Consider the following 22,108-nt stretch of genomic DNA (forward strand, 5'->3'; position numbering starts at 1 on the left):
GCAATCAGGGCATATAGTTCAAAGGGTTAGTCGCGGAGGGCGTTCCGTGGTTCCTGAAATTATCCTAAGTGTGTCGATGCTGCATCGCTCAATATACCTCACAGTCAGTGCGTCGGCAAATCTGCATACGTCATACTGGGCACCAGCCCGTGCGCAACCTGTATATGCCAGCTTCCTATTTTCGTGGCTGCTGGTTTCCACAAGTCAAGTATTTATCGGCGAATGTCTGAGGTGAATGAACGATCACAGCGTGCTGATGGCGTGTGTTGATGCGCACGAAAGGTCCGATCAATGGATGATGCAGTACAATATTCTGAGCAGGCCAACGTACGCTAAATCCTTACACAGTTTCAGCTTGCTTTGCATCCCCTCCGTCATCAGCAGCCTGACCAGACACCTCTCGATGGAGCTGACTGCCAGATGTTACCAGGCCAGCTTCTCGATCACACCGCTCGTTCTTCTGACTATCACCGCCGACATTTCTCGATCACACCGCCCGTTCTTCTGACTATCCCCGCCGACATTGCTGAAGCTCGGGACTGCAGAATAGGGTGAGATATACCGCGTCGCAGGGGATGCTGGCTCCCTGTCTCTACCTTGCCGACGTTCGAAGACCTGTGGGCTTGGGCAAGAGCAAAGTCCCCGGAATCGAAGTATTTTCTTTTCTGCAATTTCGCTTAGTACTAGGCAAGTTAGATGAATTGCAACGCAGTGAATCACGCGATACCTCTAATTGATGACCGAGAAGCGCTGGCTTATTTGCTGTCCTGCCGTACAAGTGCTTGATGCGCAACTCTCTCTCCTTATCGCGCCTTGAGTCTTGGGAAGAGCTCATACCAAATGCCAGATGGGAACGGTTCGGATGAATATGTGTGGTGGTGGTTGATGGTGGCCAAGGAGCCTCGCGAAATTAGCTGGCCTTGTGTGCTGACGGGGTTTGCATGGCTGGGACGCACACGTCACTACGAGGGTAACAAAAAGAGTAAGGTTGAGGTGCCGCAGGAGTACCTAAAAATTGGACGGCCTGTTAACCCTGGCCACATCAGCTTGTGCGTGACTGACGCTGTTGGAGTGCCCATAGGTTTGGCGGGCAACGGCAACCGATAGCCACCAACGCGACCGATCTGTAGCGCTAAATGGCTGACGCCCAGATGGGGGACAGGCACATTTTCACTTCATATCCTGCTGTAGTGACCCACCCACACACACACTAGACCGGGTCCTCCTACAGCCGCAATTTGGTGCGCGGCTTGGGTGTTGCGCATGTCCCAGCATCCCCACACGACACTTCCTCCTTCTAACATTTGCCTCTAGTAAACGCCGTGTTTCTCCTCATCATCACTCCAGTTGTTTGCCAAATTATGCATCAGTTCAGCGCTTCGCAAACTCTGTCTGCCGGCTATCGCGAGGTTAGCGCCGAGTTTGAACACCGCCTTCTTCGCATAACGGACCACCTTGGCTTTGATGCCTGAGCTGATCTAGCCACCGATACGATAATAAGGGCTGAGTCGACACCCAGCGAGCACCAACGACAAATTGCGGACGTAGCTCGAGATAAGTCCAGCCAAGGACGCGCACTGAAGGCAGCTACAAGCGGCGGCCAGCTTCCCCATAATGTCGGGCTGATGGATACGGAACCCAAGCTCCAACAAGCGTCGAGCACGCAGCGCGTCATTAAGCCACGTGGAAAATGGAGAAGCTCCGACATTAGCGAAGGGAGTCACATAACCGACAGCACCGCCGCCGGGTCCCAAAAAATACTGGCCAACGCATCCACGGCCGGCGTTGGGACTTCCACGCGCACCGACTTCGCCATTACCAGCAGGAAACGCAACCGCGATTTCCATAGACACTTTGGGAGCGTCCCTAACTGTGACTACCTCATCGACGATTACAGCTGTGCTCTGCAAAAAGACATTCTGACGCACGGCCGGCTGTACGTGTCACGGGGTAACATCAGCTTCAGCAGCAATATCTTTGGTTGGGTTACGACCCTGGTGATTAAATTTGACGAACTTGAGTCCATTGCGAAAAAAAGCACTGCCCTGATCTTTAGAAACGGGCTCATGATCTCCACAGTTCATGCCAATTATACCTTTGCAAGCTTCTCCAACAGAGACACGGCCTACGACCTCATCGTCAACATCTGGAACCTTGGGCATCTAAGCTTGAAGAGCACGATGAATGGAGTCCGGGTGGAGGGTACTGGAGGTGACAAGACTGAACGGGTCGGCGGCATCGAGGCTCCAGTTGTGGAGAACGAGTTCTCACCTGTTCCATTCGAGTCCGGAGACGTCAGTGCTGAGTACAACAACGAAGGAGTCTTATCTGACGAGGAGGATGAGGAGGATGAGGAGGGTCGAGCAAAGTCGGGGACGAAGTTCAGTGGCATGGAGTCCGACGTGCAGCGCCCGGCTCGGAGGAAGGTGCCACCAATGCCAACCACTGCCTTCATGAGCGCGCTGCTCGTGGCCTTGCTGGTGGCTATATGTGTTCGGTTCGTGTGCGCGCCTTCGAAGGCTGTCTTGCTTTACGAGCGAAGTATGGGTCCCTTCTGTCCTCATCATCCCGCGGCTTGTGACGAGATGGGCCGTTCAACAGGTGGGGAGCTATTGGCGTGGCTAGATGAGCGGATAGAGCTCGGTCAGTCAGACTCAGACAATCTCATCCCTTTGGAGAGGTACCCGTGGCGCCAACCGATGGGTGTGAAGCTCCAGGAAACAGAAACGGATGTAAGGAACCTGGAGGAAGTGATAAGAGTGACGGAAGCGAAGCTTAGTGCGCTAATGGAGATGGTCGGCAAGATTACTAACATCCAGGGAGCCGGGGGGGGGGGAGGCCGTGACGAAGTTATCGGGTGTGCGCAGGTTCATTTGAGCCGAAAGCAGTGCCTGGTTGAAAAGGAAACAGAAGCCGAAAGCAGAAAAGTTGGACATCTAGACTCGACGATGGCAAGCCGGGGACACTAAACTAAGCCAGGTACTCCTTGTCGCAGAGCCATTACAATTTAGGTGAGCCCCTCACCTGGGACCTCCTCCTCGGCATACTCCTCCTCACGGTATCCGGCCTCCTCCTCGTCGTACGCGGTCGCATTCTGATACTGCTGGTACTCTGATACCAAGTCATTCATGTTGGACTCGGCTTCCGTAAACTCCATTTCGTCCATGCCCTCCCCCGTGTACCAGTGCAGAAATGCCTTGCGGCGAAACATGGCGGTGAACTGCTCGCCAACGCGCTTGAAAATCTCCTGGATGGCGGTCGAATTGCCGATAAAGGTGGATGACATTTTCAGACCTTGTGGTGGGACGGAGCATGACGACGTTTGTATGTTATTGGGGATCCATTCGACGAAATAAGCCGAGTTCTTTCGCTGCAAGTTGCGCATCTGGTCCTCCACCTCCTTCATGGACACTTTGCCACGGAAGATAGCGGAGCAGGTCAGGTACCGGCCGTTACGGAAGTCGGAGCCGGCCATCATGTTCTTGGGGTCGAACAACTGCTGGGTCAAATCGGGCACGGTAACAGCGCGGAAAGAGTGCGCGCTACGACTGGTTAGTGGTGCGAAGCCAACCATGAAGAAGTGTAGACGCGGAAAGGGAACCTGGACAGAATGGGAGAGCATTGTTAGCATCACCTAATGACGGTCGCGCAGCCCGGCACGGCAGGGTCGGGCTTACCATGTTAACGGCCATCTTTCGAAGATCTGAGTTCAGCTGGCCGGGAAAGCGCAATGAAGTTGAGATACCGGACATGACGGCGGATACAAGATGGTTGAGATCGCCGTACGAAGGGTTAGATATTTTCAATGTACGCATGCAAATATCTAGCAGTGCCTCATTGTCGATGCAAAAAGTTGCGTCCGAGTTCTCAACCAACTGATGCACGGACAAGGTCGCGTTATATGGCTCCACCACGGTGTCTGACACTTTCGGCGACGGCACGACGCTAAAAGTAGCCATCATCCTATCCGGGAACTCTGTTCCTGCCGTGGTAAGTATGTAGCACCACGAGAGATCGAGGCAACTCTTACCTTCGCGAATCTTAGAAATCAGCAGCGTACCCATGCCGGAGCCAGTACCGCCGCCGAGCGAGTGAGCGATTTGGAAGCCCTGCAGGCAGTCGCAGCCCTCGGCCTCGCGACGGACTACGTCGAGCACCTGGTCGACCAATTCAGCGCCTTCAGTGTAGTGGCCCTTGGCCCAGTTGTTGCCGGCGCTTGACTGTCCAAAGACAAAATTGTCTGGGCGAAACAGTTGACCGAATGGGCCGGCGCGAACCGCATCCATCGTACCAGGCTCTAGGTCCACGAGCACAGCGCGTGGGACATATTTGTTGCTGGACGCCTATGTACGCTCTGTTAGGACCGGAATTGATGCGAGCAAGCCCTGTAGTACTACGCACCTCAGTGAAGTAGACGCTCATCCGATCGAGTTGCAGGTCGGAGTCTCCATGGTATCTAGATGAACGTGAGATCAAATGGACATTCCGTGCTGCCACCGGGCAGTGTGCTTACATGCCATTACTATCTAGGCCGTGCTCGCCGGCAATAGTCTGCCAGAAGGCAGAACCTATTTGGTTGCCCTGTGAAATCATTATTCAGGATCGGCGAACCGTTGGACACGAATCAAATCCTTACGCACTGGCCGGCCTGGAGGTGCACCTAGACACAAATAGGGGCCGCAAAGTCAGCCGTATGAGCTCCATTGCGCGTCAAGTCGGGCCTGGGCTGCATACAATTTCACGCATCGTAGGCAGGTTCGCTATTATGGCGATTCGGCGCTGTCAGATGGGTCGAGCGCACGGTAAGGAAACACAGTCGAAGGGAGCAAAGTCGAGTGGCTTGGGCCAATCGGAGGGGGAAGCTGGGAGAAAGCGTCTCAACAAAAACACGCGAGTAGTATGTATACACTCATCCCTGATATGAAGTTATCCAACGAATGCATACACTGCATAGCGGGCAAGTCCTTTACCGGGTTTTGCCGAATCAGACACGCACTAGTGCGACGGAGAAGGAGAGACACGCACTGAAGCCAAGGAGGAACGGTTTTATTTGCCTCGTGTTGATTGACAGATCATCCCGGGGTTAGAAAAAGAAGCCTACTTCATTGATCATATCTTTGTTTATTTCTCCATTGGAACTTTTGAGGGGTTGGCCGGCTCCCATGATGAGCTCGCCAGCTCGCGTGGGGACGTTGGTGGGGCCGCGACGCGGCTCGGTGACGCCGGTGGGGCGTCGAACCATGAAACGGAAGCTGGACGACAGCGCGAAAGAGCCCATAAAAGCAGTCGGTACAGCACGAGAGCGACAACGCAGGCAGTGGCCGGGGTAGGCAATGACGCGCCGGCGGCCGATCAGAGAAATAGCAGTAACCAAGAGGAAGCGACGACGCTGCAACCGGCCTTGGACCTGCTAGGTGCGTATCGCGCCGTGGTCCAAGAGCTGAGGGAAGCCATTAAGGACCAGAACGAGACCATCCGCACTCAGCAAGGGGCGATCCAGGAGTTGAAAGACGCAGCCGAAGAACAGCACAATTTGATCCGTGATTTAAGCCAACAACTAAAAGACAACCAGAAACAGACAAGCGACGAGCTGAAGCACGTTCATGACCAACTTGAAGCCATCACGGCGACCGCAGTCTCTACCCCGCAGAGTTCTTTCACTGACGTCACGAGCTTGTCGCCCTCACCCCAGTCCACGTACGCCCAAGTTCTCTCGTCCGCAAACACGGCGCCAACGCCTGTGACAAAAACGTTACACTGCACGATTGACACGTCCATGGTAGCAGATGGACAAGAGAATCGCATTACCGCTGGTGCGATTCGCGCCCTCGTCGAGCGCGAGGTCCGGACTGAACGGGATCATGCCAATTGGCGTTGCCGTGCGGTGACGACTGATGCACGCAATCGAATGCGCTTTAGGATTATATGCAGGGACGAAACCGAGCACCAGTTGGTGAAACGTCTCGTCGGCACAAAGCTACCGCGAGGTGCGCGGATGTTGCGGGACGAGGTCCACCCCATCCGCGTGGATCATGTCAACCGTTTTGCGATCCTTGACGAGATGGGCGCCATTCACACTGGTGCTGCCGAGGCCTTAGGCAAAGAAAACGACGTCCAGATCGACAAGATCGGGTGGCTTAGCAATAGCGACTCGCCGAAGGCATACGGCTCCATGGTCGTGTACCTCACCAAGGACTCCGATGTGAAACGACTTCTAGGCGAGCAATACTTTCATGTGGAAGGGGAATCCGGTACCGTTAAAGCATGGGAACGCCGCTATCGTCCAGTCCAGTGCTTTAATTGCCAGCAGATCGGTCACATAGCCAGGAATTGCAGCAACCCCCAAGTCTGCGCCAAGTGTGCGACCGAGGGACACCATCACAAGACCTGCAAGGGAACCACGTATAAGTGTACGCTCTGCGGTGGGCCTCACGAATCGTACAGCAGGAACTGCACGAAGCTCTACCCTTCGACACATGAGTAACACGCTTCGGGTGGTTCAGTACAACGTGGCGAAAACCGCCGAGGTGCATGAGAGCCTGATGAACGACAATGGGATTGAGGACGTAGCGGTGCTAGCCATCCAGGAGCCTCACGCACGCCTGATTAAGGGGCATCTTCTGACAACCCCGATGGCGCACCACAAGTGGACGAGGATCTGGAAGGGAGGTGGGCGATCCGAAGTATGCTCTGGATCAGGAACGACTTAGTAGCAGACCAGGTGACCGTCGAGTCCCCCGACATGACAGCGGCGCTCGTACGTCTCCCAGAGCGCCAGGTGTTAGTGTTCTCAGTCTACGTGGGGGGGAAAAATGATCAAGCGCTCACGGTGACGTGCGATAACTTGCGGAGGGTGATCAACAACACGAGGCGAAACGCTGGCACAGTCGTGGATGTCGTGATTGCGGGCGACTTCAATCGCCACGACCACCTCTGGGGAGGGGATGACGTGAAGCTGGACAGACAGGGCGAGGCGGATGAGATCATTGACCTTATGAACGAATTCGTTTTCAGCAACCTTCTCCAGCGGGGCACCAAGACTTGGCAACGTGGAGGCTACGAGTCAACGATCGACCTGGTCTTGGCCTCGGAGGAGTTGGCTGGCGCGGTGGTAAAATGCACTCCGCTCAGCACAGAACACGGGTCGGACCACCGGGCTATTGAGACGGTCTTCGACATCTCAGTCCCGGTGCCACCGACTCGGGAACGGCTCCTATTCAAAAACGCACCATGGAAGGAGATTAATGCTCGAATTGCGGCTTCGCTGGAAGCCACACCAATGGAGGGCACAGTTCAGCAACAGACAGACAGGCTTATGTCGACAGTGCTGGATGCGGTGCACGCCCTGACACCCAGAGCCAAGCCATCAAAGGTGGCAAAGCGGTGGTGGACTTCGGATCTCACCCAGCTCCGGCGTATCCACACGTTCTGGCGGAACCGCGCCAGGGCGTTAAGACGAGCGGGACAGCCGTGCGCCGAACTCGAAGCAACTGCCAAGGGGGCGGCCAAGCAGTATCATGACGCTATTAGACAGCAGAAGAAGACACATTGGAACGAGTTTCTCGCTGATAACGACAATATCTGGGATGCGGCAAGGTATCTCAAGTCGGGAGACAACTCCGCGTTCGGCAAGGTGCCACAGCTCGTGAGAGCTGATGGCACGCGAACGGCCAGCTCTAAGGAGCAGGCAGAAGAGTTGCTGTCTACCTTCTTCCCTCCCCTGCCGCAAGTCATTGAGGAGGAGGGTCCACGACCCCAGCGGGGCGCTGCCGTTGTTATGCCGGACCTTACGCTGGGAGAGATCGAGCGACAACTCTTTGCCGCAAAGTCGTGGAAGGCGCCCGGCGAAGACGGACTTCCTGTCATGGTCTGGAAACAAACTTGGCCAGTCGTAAAACTACGAATTTTATCACTATTCAGGGCGTCGCTTGAAGCCGGCGAACTACCGGACCAATGGCGACATGCGAAGATTGTTCCGCTCAAGAAGGCAGACAAAGGGGACTACTCGGTCGCGAAGTCCTGGAGGCCCATTTCGCTCCTGTCCACGTTGGGAAAGGTCTTAGAGTCGGTCATTGCAGAAAGGATCTCACATGCTGTCGAGACCTATGGACTGTTGCCCACCAACCACTTTGGAGCCCGCAAACGGCGGTCCGCTGAGCAGGCACTGATGCTGCTGCAAGAACAGATCTACGCAGCTTGGCGGGGTCGGCGAATCTTGAGCCTCGTGACCTTTGACGTCAAGGGAGCGTACAATGGAGTATGCAAGGCAAGACTCATTCAACGAATGCGGGCCAGGGGCATCCCGGAGGGGCTGCTCCGCTGGATAGAAGCCTTCTGCTCGGATCGCACTGCGACCATACAGGTCAACGGACAAGTGTCGGACTCGCGGAGCCTGCCACGGGCTGGCTTGCCACAAGGCTCACCTCTGTCTCCGGTGCTGTTTCTCTTCTTTAATGCAGACCTGGTACAACGGCGGATCGACTGCTACGGTGGAGCCATAGCCTTCGTGGACGACTTCACGGCGTGGGTCACGGGCCCGACAGCGCAAAGTAATCGCAACGGGATCGAAGCGATTATTGAGGAGGCATTGGACTGGGAAAGGAGAAGCGGCGCAACCTTTGAGGCGCAGAAGACGTCGGTTATACACTTTACCCGAAAGGCGTACAAGCTGGACTCGCAGCCCTATACGATTAAGGGTCAGCTTGTCCAACCGAAAACTCACGCAAAGGTTCTCGGTGTCATCATGGACTCCGAGCTCAAGTATAAAGAACATATCGCCTGGGCGGCGACAAAAGGCCTGCAAGCGGCTATGGAGCTTCAGCGACTCAGAGGTCTCACTCCAGCGACCGCAAGACAACTGTTCACAGCCATGGTCGCCCCAGTGGTGGATTATGCCTCCAACGTTTGGATGCACAGGTGCATTTACAAACGGGCCGGCCCCATCCACAGAATTCAGAGAGTTGGGGCGCAGGCGATTGTCGGAACGTTCCTCACGGTGGCAACGAGCGTAGCCGAAGCCGAGTCGCACATTGCCAGCGTGCAAGAGCGGTTCTGGAAGCGCGCCATCAGTATGTGGACAAATCTACACACCTTGCCACCAACGAACCCGCTTCACTACGTGGCGTCCAGAGTCAAGAAGTTCAGACGATACGGACGCTCGCCGTTTTACCGAGTGGCGACTGTGCTCAATGAGATCCCCATGAAAGAATTGGAAACGATCAATCCATTCACACTGGCTCCGTGGGCGGAGCGACTACAAGCCATCATGGACGACGGAGACGCGACCGCGGCGGCGCGGGCAGACCTAGGTTGGGCAGTTCGCGTCGCGGTGAGCAGCTCAGCACGGAACGGACTAGTAGGGATCGGCGGGGCCGTCGACCTCCCAGCGTCGGTACCGGGAGGGCCGAAGGTTGAACCATTCTCCTTCACGCTCGGCATGAGGACGGAGCAGAATCCGTTTTCCGGAGAGCTAGCAGCCATGGCATGTGCACTTCGGCGCCTGCCGGAACTGCGGTACCGCAGCGTTGCCCTCTTGACGAGCAACAAAGCGGCCGCCGTCACACTTCGCAACCCTCGTCAGCAGTCGGGCCAAGAGTATGTTGGATGCATATATGACTCCATCGAAGCACTCCGACGCAAAGGAAACCTGGTGGCGGTCTTGTGGATACCCACCAGCGCTGAAAACAGGCTTCTGCAGAGCGCCAAGGAACAGGCGCGAGATGCTACCAGGGACGGCGCCAATCCGTCGCTAAAATTACCGAGAATGCGATCGACTACGCTCAGTGCGGTTCGATCGAATCACTGCGTCGTTAAGCACATACCAGATGATGTCGGAAGGTTTTCGAAGAAAGTTGATGCTGCACTTCCAGGCAAGCACACGGTGCAGCTGTACGACGGACTGTCGTGGCGAGACGCGAACGTACTGGCACAGCTCAGGACGGGCATGTCGAGACTAAACGGCTATCTCAACAACATCGCAGCAGTACCGTCGCAGCAATGCGCATGCGGATACGCCAAGGAGACGGTGGAGCACTTCCTGTTCCACTGCCCAAAATGGACAGTACAGCGCGCTGAAATCTTACGGAGCAGTGAGGCGCAAAAGGGAAATCTCTCTTTCTGCCTCGGAGGAAAGTCACTGTCGGACGACGCAAAATGGACACCAAATATGGCGGCAGTTCGAGCGACAATTCGATTTGCGATAGCCACAGGGCGGCTTGACAACAAACGAGACTGACCAGGCCATGGCCTCCACCCATCCTTCTTTGCTAACATAATTCACACCCAACACCTCGTGCCACAAACAGCAGGCACCGCTTCAGTCGCCGTAGATAGGACTCTGAACACTTGAAGAAGAGCCTTCAAGTTTGCTTGCTAATAATACAATCCCACGAGACCCCGTAGTGCGACGGAAATGCAACAAACAAGGGAGAGAAGCAAAGGCGAAATGGCACGTGATAGGGATGCTCAGGCAGCCACGCAAAGACGGGGCAACAAGAATGTCAAATAAGCAGATAGTAGCCCTATTGGCCAAGTTGCCACCGGGCGTAATCAACTAGTGAGTGAGTGAGTTAAGCCAAGGAGCAGACCAAGGCGACCTAATAGCAAGATGGCCGGCAGCACTTTACTTTGGGCATCGCAGCGTTCAGTGCCTCAGGATCAATCCAGCATTCCTTGGCGAAAGTGAAGCAGCCTGCGTACAAACGCAAGGCTTATTTGACAAGGTAGATCAATCCTCAGTTTCGTGTCCGCCTTTGCGTCCAGCTCCTCGTTTGAGCATTCAGGCTGGGAAGAGCTCATGCCGACAGACTGATGCTAATTTTCACCAAGATCGGCATGACAGTGAGGGGTAAATCCTTGCTGTATATTGCGGTAGTTCGGCCGTCTTCCCATCCACAACGCAGGAGAAACTGACGGGGGCGCCGCGAGTACCCAAATTTTGACGGCGTCTCAGAGGCGCAAGCGACCACGCACGCCAGGTTCTCAGGGCCTAGCGGGGCACTCGATGCTCACCAACCGTGCGATCTGCCGCTAATGCGACATGGTAATTAGCCTGCCACTGACACGCTAACAAAAGCACGAGGCGTCCAAAGTGTTTACACTTCAGTTGAATCACCAAGCAGTGACGTCTTCATTTGCCAGGGGCCACAGTACTGTACCGACAAGTGCTGCCTGGGCCATTCCCCCTCGATCACCACCTGCTCCATCCCGAAACCCAGCCACGCCAGCTACTGTCCTAGCTGCTCCGCTTCTTAGCTCTGGACAACCCCTGCCATTCCTTCTTCATTCCCCATATGCTGGCATCAGTTGGATTGCCGTCGAACACAATAGGTGGGTCCGACGAATTTTGCCGCAGAGGCCTTTTTTAACCCGGCTAGGTTGAAAGAGCCTGTCCCTCGTTACCACTGTTGCTACCACTCAACTTTGGTTTACAGGTGTCTATTTCTCTGTGGCCACAGATCAGAATGGGAGGCGCAGATCGATGCTCACTGCATCTCGGCAGGGCTCAATCCATTCCGGAAGCGTGGTTTGATGAGCAAGTCGAACGTTATCGCACCAGCAATGAAATCCTTCAAGGCTATATCTCCAAGGAAGTCGAGGTACTTAAAGCGTATTACGGCCGCCAAGTCCGCCCACAAGACGCGGCTCGTGCTATCACCCGCCCTATTCAAACACATCCATACCTTCGGGCGGAACCTCTTCAGACGACATTGTCCCGCTCACACAGCTATGGAGGCTAGTCAAGGACGCGCTTGTCGAGTGGCCATCAGTTCGCACGCCAGACCTCCCTCTTCTCCTCACTGCCATTGCGAGGAGACGTGACCGAATCCACCGAGGCGAGGCTCCCGATGACGACGAACAGCCGCTGACATGGACTTGCCTTCCATACCTGAACATGATTTGGTCCGAAGCCTACTGGATGGAACCGGGACAGATTGTCAGACGGTGCAATGGCGTGGAATCCAGACATCGTGCGAGGGACGCATACATTAAGCAGCAAGATGCTGAGGCACAGTTGGTCGCAGCGGGCGTGTTCAAGTGGAGGCGCGCGTTCTGGTACCTCATCAAAACACTAGAAAGTGTGGCAAATCACAATGACAATACTGTAGCATCCCGGGATGACACAGCGGAGGTGCTGCTCCAAGCGGACTTCCATATCCCGGCTGTCGCCTGTTGGATCAAGCACAACGGACGCAAGCTGTTCGACGAGATTGCCAAAGATGAACTCAGGCTTTGGAACGAGAGGGATGTCCCAGTGGAGGCCCGGCACTTTGACCAGCCCACGAAGCGTTGGTCGTTTTGGGCAGAACGACTGAGCGAATTTGCGAGAGACGAGCCGGACGACATTGTCAAACGCGCGGCGTGCCACGCTGTGAAGAACATGGAGGCCATTGCAGGAGCATCTTGCCGGTACAGTGCGCGGCATGATGAAAGAGACGGAACTTGTATCATTTGCCCAACTGTGACGGACGATCTAAGGGTAGACTAGGACTTTCGGGCGGGAAGGTCAGCGGCGAGTTCAATTTACCATGACCTCCCCAGTGTCTAGCGGTGGAATCCCGTGGTTGCATGCCAGAAACTGGTTGGTGCCGTGTGAAGTCGTGCAACCGTTGGGCCCCTCGGGCGCATGGCGGTGGACTCCAGTGGCCGTATCCCAGAGCCGGGGATAGGACTGAGAAGAGCCACTGCGGGAACTTACTCGCCGCACCCGACCCCAGGATAGACTAGATGCCGTAGTCAAACCGTGGACAAGTTGAGCAGCCTCGTACCAAGACGCAGACGACAGTAACATGGACCTTCTTCGCTGTAACTCATGTCTTCCAGCTCCGCTGCTGTCTTGTCGGATGATACTTTGGTGAATGGCAGGGCTATCAGGAGCCCGAGAGCAAGACTCCGTATACTCCCACAGTGCGCTTCCTTCACTTGTTCGCCTCGCCAGGTTCGCCAGGAGCCTGACCGGCAATCTCTCGGAGTTGGCTGCCATGTGTTACCACGCCAGCTTTCAAGTGGGCCTTCTCTTGCTGCGGACCAATGTAATTGACATTGCTCGAGCTCGGGACAGCAGAGACCGGGTGAGATATGCCCTCCCGCAGGGGGTGCTCGCCCCCTGTCTTAACTGCGCCAGCATCCGAAGGCTTGCTTGCCTGGGAGAGAGAAAAGTCGCCGGAATCGAAATACTTCCTTCCCTGTGATAAAATAGAACGATTAGCCATGATTCTGTCAGATTATGGCGCTCTGTATTATAATGGGCACCTCTAATTGATGATCGAGAAGGTCTCTTTTGCTTGGTATCCTTCCGTACAAGCGCTTTAGGCGGAGCTCCTGCTCGTTATATAGCTTCGAGTCTTTGGAAGCACTCATGGCGCCTGACTAATGCAAGTAAAGAGAATTGTTGAGGGGAGACGACAGGGTGCTCATGGGTTACTGTAAGATGAAAAGATGTAGGGGTGTATTAAAGGCGGCAGCAAAACGCAGCGGATGCGAAGACGACCTAAGTAGGGAGGCAGCATAGTGGGTACCCACTGTCAGCAACCGATTACCACCTAATGCGCGATCTACGGCGCCAGATGTCTTTGGGTGTGGGCCAACGTTCAACTCTTGGAAGCGCACATGACGTCACCATTGCCGGAGCTGGTGGGGGGACCCTGGCGTGCAGAAACCCTTGTCACATGCAGGCCGTGAACGTTGACGCCGATGCTGGTGATCCATGATACAAGAGCAGCAGACACCGCACCACAAGCGTAGGCAAGGAAATATCCAATGCCACGTGTCACACTCACCTTTTAAAAGTCGACCTGGATGCCACCGGACAGACAAGTAAGCAAGAAGCATACCAACGCGCCGAGAGCATATCAAGCACGGCAAACCAGTATGCCCTCCACAGTTAGCGCCGCCCTCCGCGCCATCGCACCCAGCCTCCGCTCCCGGTCTATTACAACTTCATCTATCCTATCCTCTCCCAGCAGCAAGAATGCCCAAACCGCCAACACAACGATCGACTCCGCAAACCGTGGTAGTAGCTCGATTCCCAGGGCCAGCGTCAAGCCCAAGGTCTACAACTCGAACATCTGGGGCTCTGGCTCCGATCCTGGCAGTCAGCTCACAAAGGACCAGAAGGAGGAGGTGGACGAACATAACCGCTACTTTGCCAAGAACCAGAGCTCAGGAAACAAAGAGAAAGTGGACGACAACTTCTGGAAGGAGCACTCCAAAGACTGAAGCTGAGCATACCATGGCTGTGAGGAGAGTGAAGGCAATTCTCGCCGACGACGTACACTCGTTCTCTACTGCCCCCAGTACGACGTCACTCTCAGAGGCCGTTCGCGATGACCCCGAGGTCAAATGACTGAGAGGCCCTGCGATTCGAGTGGTGGCTTGTCTTAGGGACCAGGCTGCCGCACCTTTTCCCACAGAGCAGACCACAAGGCCTTTGCTTACAGCATCCGATCTAGCGCACATTGATCGATGACTCGCCATCATGTCGGCAATGTTTCATGGCGGCACGATGCTGGCGAGCCGGGTGGTCGAGCCTCCGCCTCCTGTGCGACCGGCCGTCTCGGTCGTATTCCGTTGCATGCAAAGCCGAAGGGCCGTGGCGCCCGCGCGGGCCAGACATGTGTCGACCTGTTTGCGAACAAGAACCATGCTTGGAGGCGGGAATCGCAGGTTAATGACCTTCTGAGCCGCCCCGGGGGGGGGTGGGGCGGCCTGTGACACTGCACAAGGAAATCCTCCGGTCGGCAAGCTACAAAACGTCGTTACATTTATCCGGTCATCTCCGCAAAGGAGCGAGCTGTTCGAGAAGGTTGCGCACGAGACGAAGCGCAAGGATTCCGCCTCGCGGCTGAGTTGACTGCGGAATTTGGAGTTGTTACGAACAATGACACGAGGTAAATTCGACCTATCATGATATCTCCAGCACTATTGAAGCTGGGTGGACCTTAGGAACTTCATACCTACGGATGTTGAGGAGCTCTGCCTCAGGAAGACACCTTGACTGCGGACGACGGGCGGCTGCTTGCGGAGGTTTAGCATGTCGTCGAACCCCTTTATTTAGAGATCATGAGGGCGCAATGGTGGGGCAAAGGGGACGGCCATGGGAGTCACTGGGAGGTGATGACCTTGTTACGTTTCTGCCCATTGCATTATGTCGCCATTTATCGTCTACTCACCCCACGACCTCAATATCAAATCCCAGCTCTCGGGCAACCTTAGTGTAGGCATCTGGACGTTAGGCATCGTCGCTGGAGCCGTGGCCTGGAGCCCGACCACCGTCTTCACGCTCAACTTCTTGGCCATCATCCCTCTCGCCGCTGTCCTATCATTTGCCACAGACCAAATTGCGATGAAGCTCGGAGAATCTATGTGGGGGGGGGGGTGGTTGAACGCCACTTTCGGTAATGCTGTGGAGCTAATTGTGCGAAACCCCCCGCCTTACTCGAGCCACTGGCCGAGGAAATTGACCCTATGTAGGTCAGCATCGTTGCCCTCAAAGATGGCCAAATCGAAGTAGTCCAGTCCTCTATGCTTGGCTCTATTCTATCCAATCTTCTCCTCGTCATGGGCATGTGCTTCTTCCTTGGTGGCCTTTGCCATCGCGGCCGGACTGGGAGCGGCACGGAGCAAAAGTTCTCTGCTGCCGTTGCTCAAACCTCATGTTCCCTGATGACGCTGTCGTCTGCTTCCTTGGTCATTCCAGCGGCTGTAAGGCCACTACATGTCTGGATGGATGACGGTCATCACGATAGCTGACTCCACACAGTTGTATGCTGTTATGAACCCGAACGGCTCCGATGACAAATTCCAGGTCGCCCTCATCCTGTCTCGGGCAACGGCAATCATCCTTCTTGTCCTCTATATTCTGTATCTCATTTTTTCAGCTCCGGACGCATAGCAACCTCTTTGACGCTGAGGGCCAGAACGCGGCAGAGCTCGAAGCGGAGGAGCAACCACGACTTGGTGCCATCTCCGCCGCAGCTGCCACCTAAGCCCTTAGCAAGCACCCTGCGAATAAATGGTATATACTTAATATGCGCCTGACAACAGCAACGGGTTTAGCAAAAAGAAGAGCTGACGCCTGCAGATAACCAGGATGGTATTATGCGTCGCCTGTGGCTGACTGAGTGCAGGCGCGCGTCTGCTTGCGGCTTGCCATCATGGCGATTGAACAATTGGTATGAATGTCTGTGCGGACGGCGCAGGCAACATATCGTGACAGATGCAGACGTGACGTTCCTAAGCGATGCCAAACTGTATACACTGTCTTAGCAGTACATCTCCATGACTTGGGTTTAGCCATCAAGCCAGCAGCCGCGGCGCTCTGCCATTATCCACGCACAAACGGCCCCTGGCTAGAACTTGCCGCCCGCTAGACGATGCGGCGGTGATCTAACCGCCTGACAATCGTCACCAGTGAGGCCACGTTGTAAACTGTTTAGGCTGACCAGGCATGACCATCGTTACAGTGTCGCCTTGCCATTACCTCGCCCACCAGTCCATCTGGTGAAGGGTCAGGGCCAGCCCGCCTTGAACTTCATCGCGGGGCCCGGCGAAGGGGCTCGCGACATGCCTTGGCCTAATTGCTGGCGCAGTCTCGGATGACTTGCAATGCCGAGCGGTTGCTCGTCACGATAGTCAACTTCTCGCCGATGCAAGCCGGCTGGCTGAGCTTCAGGCCATTGCTATCGCTGCCAGTTTCGCTCTGTATGTATTCTGTTCGTCTCTGGATCCGATATTGACTAGGTAGCTGGCCAAGACCTCGCCTGGCCCGTTGCGATTAGAGTGGACGACGCGACCCATTCTAACTCTTCCCCCCTCCTCGATATAGCAATGACGACTCTTGGATCTCGCGTTCCTGGGCATCGCATCGTACAGTGCCTCAGGACGAATCAAACTGAGGCCAATCTACACTGAATTCGGTGTGGCAATAAGTGAGCGGTCTATCAGGTGCTAGAAATTGTGGCAATTCGGTGGTCTTCCCGTCAACCAGGAAACCAACACACACAAGAGTACCCAACATTTGACGGAGTGCCAGGGCCGAACAGGCAAACGCGCCTCAGGTTCTTTAGGCCTAGCGGGGCAGTCGATGCCCACCAGCTGTGTAACCTCCATGCGGAATTGTGGAGTCTGGAGCAGCCTAAGACTTTTGCGATGTCACCGTTAATAACCAAGATAACGATAGAAGTATACCGCCGGTGTCCGGACTTCCAGTCCGAGAGCCTGACTATCCTGACTGTTAATATTGACCGAAATCTGGGTCGTGCCGCGTTGTGCAGCGATCGCGTAGTTAAAGCAGTCGGACGGAGGTCGTGGAAAGCCGCGCGTTAGATATGTTAGGCGTCGGTAGTGGCGGAGAGTGTGCGCAGACATGAGGCCGAGTTCGAGAGTGAAGTAAGATGACGCGGCCACAGATGCCCACCACACGTGCGATCTGTAGCGCAACATGGCGCAGGGCTGGACCACGATGGACCCTGCCGCACGCAGAATAACCCTAGTAGCTGCATAAAGCGCTAGTCCCCAAACCACCATATCCATCCCCACTGTCTATCAGACCGTCAAAACAACCCGAGAATCTGTGCCGTGTTGCTGCAGCATAGACCCGATGTTAAGGGCTCTCCATATCATCGACTTCGGCCAGCGATCAATCGGCACATCGTCCAATTGCTTCAAACTTCCAGAGCCAGAGAGTGCGGCCTGCAAGGGAGAAACGCTGGGCTATTGAAAGCCTTGGCTTAGAAGCACAAGTAGAGTCACTGTGGTGGCTCGGGGTAAACCATTGCCATGTCCATGCCAGGCGCGGGATCAATTCGGCCGTGGAGCAGAGCCAAAGAGAGCGAATTTGTGAATTCACCCCTTCTAGCATCTTATTGAAGTCTCCGTGAGTTCTAATAGACTTGCCTAAGGTCAGGAACCTTTTCAGGTGAGTCACCACATGGAAACATCTGTCTACCTGGCTGATATGGACAAGAATTCTCGACGACCCCTCACAGAGGGATTTGGTTAGATGGGGACAGGAAGGCGATACATTTATCGTGGTGGAGGTACACCCCATTGAGCTCGCACAGGCAGCGCAGTTTGCATGCCAACGCCGACAGCTAGGGCGAACGATTCAACAAATGCATCCTGCAGAAGCATTTCAGGCATAGCAATATGTCGAGTTTCGTACGACAACTCAACAAGTATAGCTTCTATAAAGTGGCGTCATCGCTAAATGATGGATCATTGTCCAGTGGGAGCGTGAGTCTATCGTTCTGTCCCATGTCGACCCTCGGCGGTAACTTATGCGAAGCAGACGATGTCGGAGTTTAAACATCCGCACTTTCGACTCGGCGGGGAGGGCGAGTTGTATAAAATTTGCCGAAAAGCACCAGCACCAAAGCATCCAAGGGCGATGGATAGTTTCACACAATCTCAAGGCATTAGCATCATCTCGGAGAATTTGACCGCAACACAGGATCAGATCCGGAATATCGAACGGACGCATGCTAACGAGGCGCGGACCAACAAGCTCCTCGTTGAGGAGGTCTTGGCCCTGCAGAAGATGCTTAAGGCACAGACCGAAGCACAGCACGAAATACTTAACTACCTTTCCCCGTTCACCTACGACGGCCGACATAACAATCCCAGGAGAGGTACCAGACGTAAGCTGCAGCCGTGAGGAAGGACGACATCAGCAATAACTTGTGGGTATCGAAGCCTTCAGACTTGCATCGAACACCAGACCAATAAAAAAAGAACTTGCTCACATGTATTCCATCCGGAGGACAGCCCTATTTTAAATGCGCCAGACGATAATTGGGTGGGTGCGCTAGATCCAGGGAGCGATTCGTACGGCTACCGAGCATAAAACATTCTCTCGGGGGGATTTCTAATAAAGGCAATATGCAATTTGGATTGGCCACTTGGACCATTCGCGGCCGATCTGCATACCATGGACGTGTGCCTTCCTGCCCGACTGAGCGGGCCATGCTTCCCAAATGAGTTGACACCATCGGTCTCAGCTGCTTCATAGGCAGGCAGGCGGTGCCCGGCCTCCGACTTCATGACCATCACGCTCGCTTAACCTACCTCCTCAGACTACAATTTATATGCAGCCGATTCTCCCTAACGCCATATGAAAGTCGTTTATCGTACGCGCCGCATGCCCCACCGTAAACCCCGAGGCATTTGGGTTTCCATTCTACTTATGTAGGACGTCACATCTGCCTTCCAACAATCAATGGCGCTACCTAAAATTGGGAGGTCTGTTTCGGTTGCAGTATAGCCTGTGGCGATACAGGTATCCAAGCAGCCCATCGCCACCAAATGTATGGGACTCTTGGAAGCGTTGATGTGATGCCCTCAGACAATGTAAGGAAAGAACACGGTCGAACGGGAAATGGGCAAGACTCCTGCTAGCAACAGACAGGGGAGGACGCCTCCGAGACGAGCCAGGCGCGTCCGAAACTGCCAGACGCGTCTCGCCTTCGGTCGCGGGGCCATTGGTAGGCTGAGCTGATTAAGTATTCACGTGGTGTACCCGTAACCATCCACATGGGAGTCCATCGGTCGCTGCTGGTTGTCAGGGCATGCCAGTCGCTAACACACGGCGCAGGCCGTGCTCGACTAGCCTGCCACCGTAGGACTCGTCTGTGACCCTGCTGTGGCGCAACGGTGGCTGCTGTTTCTTTGCGAGCTGCCTCTGTGCCATGCCACGCATGCTACACCGCCGCTTACGTCCGCGACGTTGTTCTGCAGCCCTTCACTGCGGCTCTCACCGAGATTGGGATTCGTTTTGCCAGTTACCTATAGCGAACTCTCTTATCGCGACCATTACGATCGCTATACGGGCCCCCTCCCCCAGGGAAGCTTCGAGGTAGAGAGTCACCAGTTCGGCGGACGCCTAATCCCCCGCAAGGTTCTGGAGGACGAGGCGAGCCGCAACTCCTTCGTCCGTGTCGTAAACAACCTCACGGCCAACGGTATCCCCACCATCGGCAGCGCCGCTGCCTACTCTAATAAGCCCGCCGGCAGCCCCGACAATTCGGTCAACCCTGTTTGGCGCTCCACGTTGATTCAGCTGCAGCTTATGACGAACTGGATCCTGAAGCCATTATTCCGATGGTCAGCGTAAGCCCTCGCAGTTGGACGAAATAGATGACTCTTATGCAATGTGCTCGGCTCCCAAATATTCGCCTGCCATGCCAAATGCCATTGAGGCGAGCGGGCAACTTTCACCGGGAGATAAATGGTCTGATAATGGGCTTCCGTACTTCGTAGCCTCTGACCATCAGCATGAAAGTACAATACGCAGCGACAATGCATCATTCAGTGTTTTGTTGGTCAATTACCGCATTTTGACCACATGCCCGAGGAGCACGCAGATGTCATGCAGCCGACCCGCAGGGGCAACAGAGGGGAACCGCCCACGAGATATCTGTCCTCTCTGCCGGCATCGACCTCTACGGACAACGATGCAAATGACGCCTCCAAACTTGCAGCATCAGCCTTGTTAGTGCGACTGCGGCCGGCGAGCAGGAGAGCGCAATGGGTACTTCGTCGGCTCTGTTGCGCTGCCTGTTCTTGTTCTATCGGCGGCAATGCCACCGCCAGTGCTGAGGATGGAGCACGGCGATACTGCGACTGTCACAGCTCGGCGAGGAGGGATGCACGAAACAGAGCGGGATGATAGGCCATGGAGGAGGCAGGACTGTGCTGATGCACCTGCACATAGAGTCAGCAGGGCGATTGATGCGTCACAGTGAGTCCAAGTTGATTGGTTCATCTCTGCATCAGTTGAAACCTCGCGGAGCAGCAACCCTCAGGATACTGGGCACTCTACAACACGACGTGAATCCAATTGCTCCAGTGACGTGGCCGAATCGCAAAAGTAGCAGGCCGAATTTTGGTAACTCTCGCGGGGCCCGTGCCTGGTGTTGGCCCCGCAATGGCGCCAGGGCGGAACGGCCCGGTGAGGGCTCGGCCCGCAGTGGTGGCATATGGCAGCCGAATGTGTCTGCTCTGGATTCGTGGTCAAACCCGGCAGTATCGGCCGGAGTCACCATGATATAATTGGCTGGCGCAGGGTTTGCGTTCATGGGCTGGCATTTCGCAACGGACAAAGCTTAGCGTCTGTGACCGATTGGATGGCACGCAAGAGCCCTGACCTTAGCAAATTCGTCCTCAGCGCCTGTCGCTAGAGCACTGGCTGGAAGCACTGTACCTCAATCCAGTGGCTGCGTCTTAACGATCACCTGACCATGTCACGTCAAGCTGGGCACCAACCAGCATACACCTATCGCACTGATGCGAGACGAGGCATATGCTCGCGCTATAAGAGAACTAAACCCTAAGCAATGGACGGGTTAAGTTTGCTCGAACAGACGAAATGTCGGGCCTGTTTCATCAACTCTCCCATGCGCCACATGTCAAGTTCCAATGGCGAAGCCTTGCGACTGTCTTTCGCTAGTTGGTTGCAGCCTTGAAACGGGGCTAGAATTCGTGCACTCTCCCAGGGCAGACGGAAGCTGCCGTACCAGTGTTGATGGCTTCCTCAACTAAACCCCTTAAATGGCTCGAGGTCCGCTGCATTCTTAGTAGGTGAACTGAGCTTTTACTGAAGCGAGAACTCGTTTCGTTTCTTACTGACGCGTTATATATCGACGAAGTCGAGATGTTCATGCGTTGTCGCTCCGCTTCTCGGCCGTGGACCATCCTTCCGGTCTTGCCGTGGATGCGGGCATCCACCTGCCAGGCGCCTTACCTTCATTTAGCCGTGTTTGCGTCGCGTCGGCATTTGGGATCTTTACGCCCTTCTCTGTCTTTTTAGCACTCGCGCCGAGAATGCGTAGCTAAAGGTAGAGCCTTGCATATCGTGTGGAGATGCGGCCTCCGGAGATATCAGAACATACTTAGGATTGCTATATCCCGAAACCCCAAACTGGCTAGGGTCAATGGAATCGTGTTCCTGTGGGTGGCTAGTCTATCGTAAGTGACGCCATGCTGACTTAGCTAGAGGGCCTCTGCATAGCATCCCGGGGGATAGGAGACGATATATGGACGCATAACTACTCGTGGATGGCAAACGGCGAACATCCGTCCGTATCTTCGATGATGGGGAAGTGGTTTACTC

At 55.0% G+C, this 22,108-nt stretch overlaps 8 protein-coding genes across 10 annotated transcripts; 5 read left to right on the forward strand and 3 right to left on the reverse strand.

Annotated features, from left to right (window-relative positions):
- Window positions 1-320: 320 nt before the first annotated feature.
- JDV02_001400 (uncharacterized protein) lies at window positions 321-1,026 on the reverse strand. The gene is made up of 2 exons (XM_047982324.1): window positions 728-1,026; window positions 321-665 (listed from the first exon to the last, which is right to left on the reverse strand). The coding sequence occupies exons 1-2, from the start codon at window positions 833-835 to the stop codon at window positions 468-470; spliced, it is 306 nt and encodes a 101-aa protein (XP_047838286.1). The 5' UTR covers window positions 836-1,026; the 3' UTR covers window positions 321-467.
- Window positions 1,027-1,625: 599 nt separating this feature from the next.
- On the forward strand, window positions 1,626-2,629 carry JDV02_001401 (uncharacterized protein; the record flags this gene model as incomplete). The annotated part of the gene is made up of 2 exons (XM_047982325.1): window positions 1,626-2,497; window positions 2,602-2,629. The coding sequence occupies 2 exons, from the start codon at window positions 1,626-1,628 to the stop codon at window positions 2,627-2,629; spliced, it is 900 nt and encodes a 299-aa protein (XP_047838287.1).
- TUB2_1 (Tubulin beta chain (Beta tubulin)) lies at window positions 2,548-4,882 on the reverse strand. 2 transcript variants are annotated; one of them, XM_047982326.1, is made up of 4 exons: window positions 4,514-4,846; window positions 4,402-4,456; window positions 4,031-4,343; window positions 2,548-3,976 (listed from the first exon to the last, which is right to left on the reverse strand). In XM_047982326.1, the coding sequence occupies exons 1-4, from the start codon at window positions 4,591-4,593 to the stop codon at window positions 3,543-3,545; spliced, it is 882 nt and encodes a 293-aa protein (XP_047838288.1). In that variant the 5' UTR covers window positions 4,594-4,846; the 3' UTR covers window positions 2,548-3,542. The 2 variants fall into 2 exon arrangements, with proteins under 2 accessions (XP_047838288.1, XP_047838289.1); XM_047982327.1 differs by having other exon boundaries at window positions 2,838-3,601; window positions 3,678-4,343; window positions 4,402-4,660; window positions 4,735-4,882.
- Window positions 4,883-11,414: 6,532 nt separating this feature from the next.
- JDV02_001403 (uncharacterized protein) lies at window positions 11,415-12,500 on the forward strand. Its single transcript, XM_047982328.1, has one exon. The coding sequence runs from the start codon at window positions 11,894-11,896 to the stop codon at window positions 12,485-12,487; it is 594 nt and encodes a 197-aa protein (XP_047838290.1). The 5' UTR covers window positions 11,415-11,893; the 3' UTR covers window positions 12,488-12,500.
- Window positions 12,501-12,917: 417 nt separating this feature from the next.
- On the reverse strand, window positions 12,918-13,359 carry JDV02_001404 (uncharacterized protein; the record flags this gene model as incomplete). Its single annotated transcript, XM_047982329.1, has 2 exons — window positions 12,918-13,184; window positions 13,252-13,359. The coding sequence occupies 2 exons, from the start codon at window positions 13,357-13,359 to the stop codon at window positions 12,918-12,920; spliced, it is 375 nt and encodes a 124-aa protein (XP_047838291.1).
- A 340-nt stretch (window positions 13,360-13,699) lies between these two features.
- On the forward strand, window positions 13,700-14,583 carry JDV02_001405 (uncharacterized protein). Its single transcript, XM_047982330.1, has one exon. The coding sequence runs from the start codon at window positions 13,798-13,800 to the stop codon at window positions 14,215-14,217; it is 420 nt and encodes a 139-aa protein (XP_047838292.1). The 5' UTR covers window positions 13,700-13,797; the 3' UTR covers window positions 14,218-14,583.
- A 562-nt stretch (window positions 14,584-15,145) lies between these two features.
- VCX1_1 (Calcium/proton exchanger CAX-like) lies at window positions 15,146-15,892 on the forward strand (the record flags this gene model as incomplete). The annotated part of the gene is made up of 3 exons (XM_047982331.1): window positions 15,146-15,415; window positions 15,472-15,702; window positions 15,761-15,892. 3 exons carry the CDS (start codon window positions 15,146-15,148, stop codon window positions 15,890-15,892), a joined length of 633 nt encoding a protein of 210 aa, XP_047838293.1.
- Window positions 15,893-17,678: 1,786 nt separating this feature from the next.
- SKN7_1 (kinase-regulated stress-responsive transcription factor skn7) lies at window positions 17,679-18,875 on the forward strand. 2 transcript variants are annotated; one of them, XM_047982333.1, is made up of 5 exons: window positions 17,679-17,838; window positions 17,901-17,917; window positions 17,966-18,038; window positions 18,097-18,234; window positions 18,290-18,875. In XM_047982333.1, exons 1-5 carry the CDS (start codon window positions 17,779-17,781, stop codon window positions 18,653-18,655), a joined length of 654 nt encoding a protein of 217 aa, XP_047838295.1. In that variant the 5' UTR covers window positions 17,679-17,778; the 3' UTR covers window positions 18,656-18,875. The 2 variants fall into 2 exon arrangements, with proteins under 2 accessions (XP_047838295.1, XP_047838294.1); XM_047982332.1 differs by having other exon boundaries at window positions 17,966-18,234.
- The last annotated feature ends 3,233 nt before the right edge of the window (window positions 18,876-22,108 follow it).

The sequence above is a fragment of the Purpureocillium takamizusanense genome, chromosome 1 (genome assembly GCF_022605165.1).
Source record: "Purpureocillium takamizusanense chromosome 1, complete sequence".
NCBI lineage: Eukaryota > Fungi > Ascomycota > Sordariomycetes > Hypocreales > Ophiocordycipitaceae > Purpureocillium > Purpureocillium takamizusanense.

Coding starts and splice junctions, on each gene's coding strand:
- JDV02_001400 (XM_047982324.1), bottom strand. CDS start 835: ATGAGCTCTTCCCAAGACTCAAGGCGCGATAAGGAGAGAGAGTTGCGC. Junction 666..727: donor TTCTCGGTCATCAATTAGAG/GTATCGCGTGAT, acceptor GCGAAATTGCAG/AAAAGAAAATACTTCGATTC.
- TUB2_1 (XM_047982327.1), bottom strand. CDS start 4,422: ATGAGCGTCTACTTCACTGAG. Junction 4,344..4,401: donor TGAGCGTCTACTTCACTGAG/GTGCGTAGTACT, acceptor GAGCGTACATAG/GCGTCCAGCAACAAATATGT. Junction 3,602..3,677: donor GAAAGATGGCCGTTAACATG/GTAAGCCCGACC, acceptor CATTCTGTCCAG/GTTCCCTTTCCGCGTCTACA.
- JDV02_001403 (XM_047982328.1), top strand. CDS start 11,894: ATGATTTGGTCCGAAGCCTACTGGATGGAACCGGGACAGATTGTCAGA.
- JDV02_001405 (XM_047982330.1), top strand. CDS start 13,798: ATGCCACCGGACAGACAAGTAAGCAAGAAGCATACCAACGCGCCGAGA.
- SKN7_1 (XM_047982333.1), top strand. CDS start 17,779: ATGTCCATGCCAGGCGCGGGATCAATTCGGCCGTGGAGCAGAGCCAAA. Junction 18,039..18,096: donor ATACATTTATCGTGGTGGAG/GTACACCCCATT, acceptor GCCGACAGCTAG/GGCGAACGATTCAACAAATG. Junction 18,235..18,289: donor GATCATTGTCCAGTGGGAGC/GTGAGTCTATCG, acceptor TATGCGAAGCAG/ACGATGTCGGAGTTTAAACA.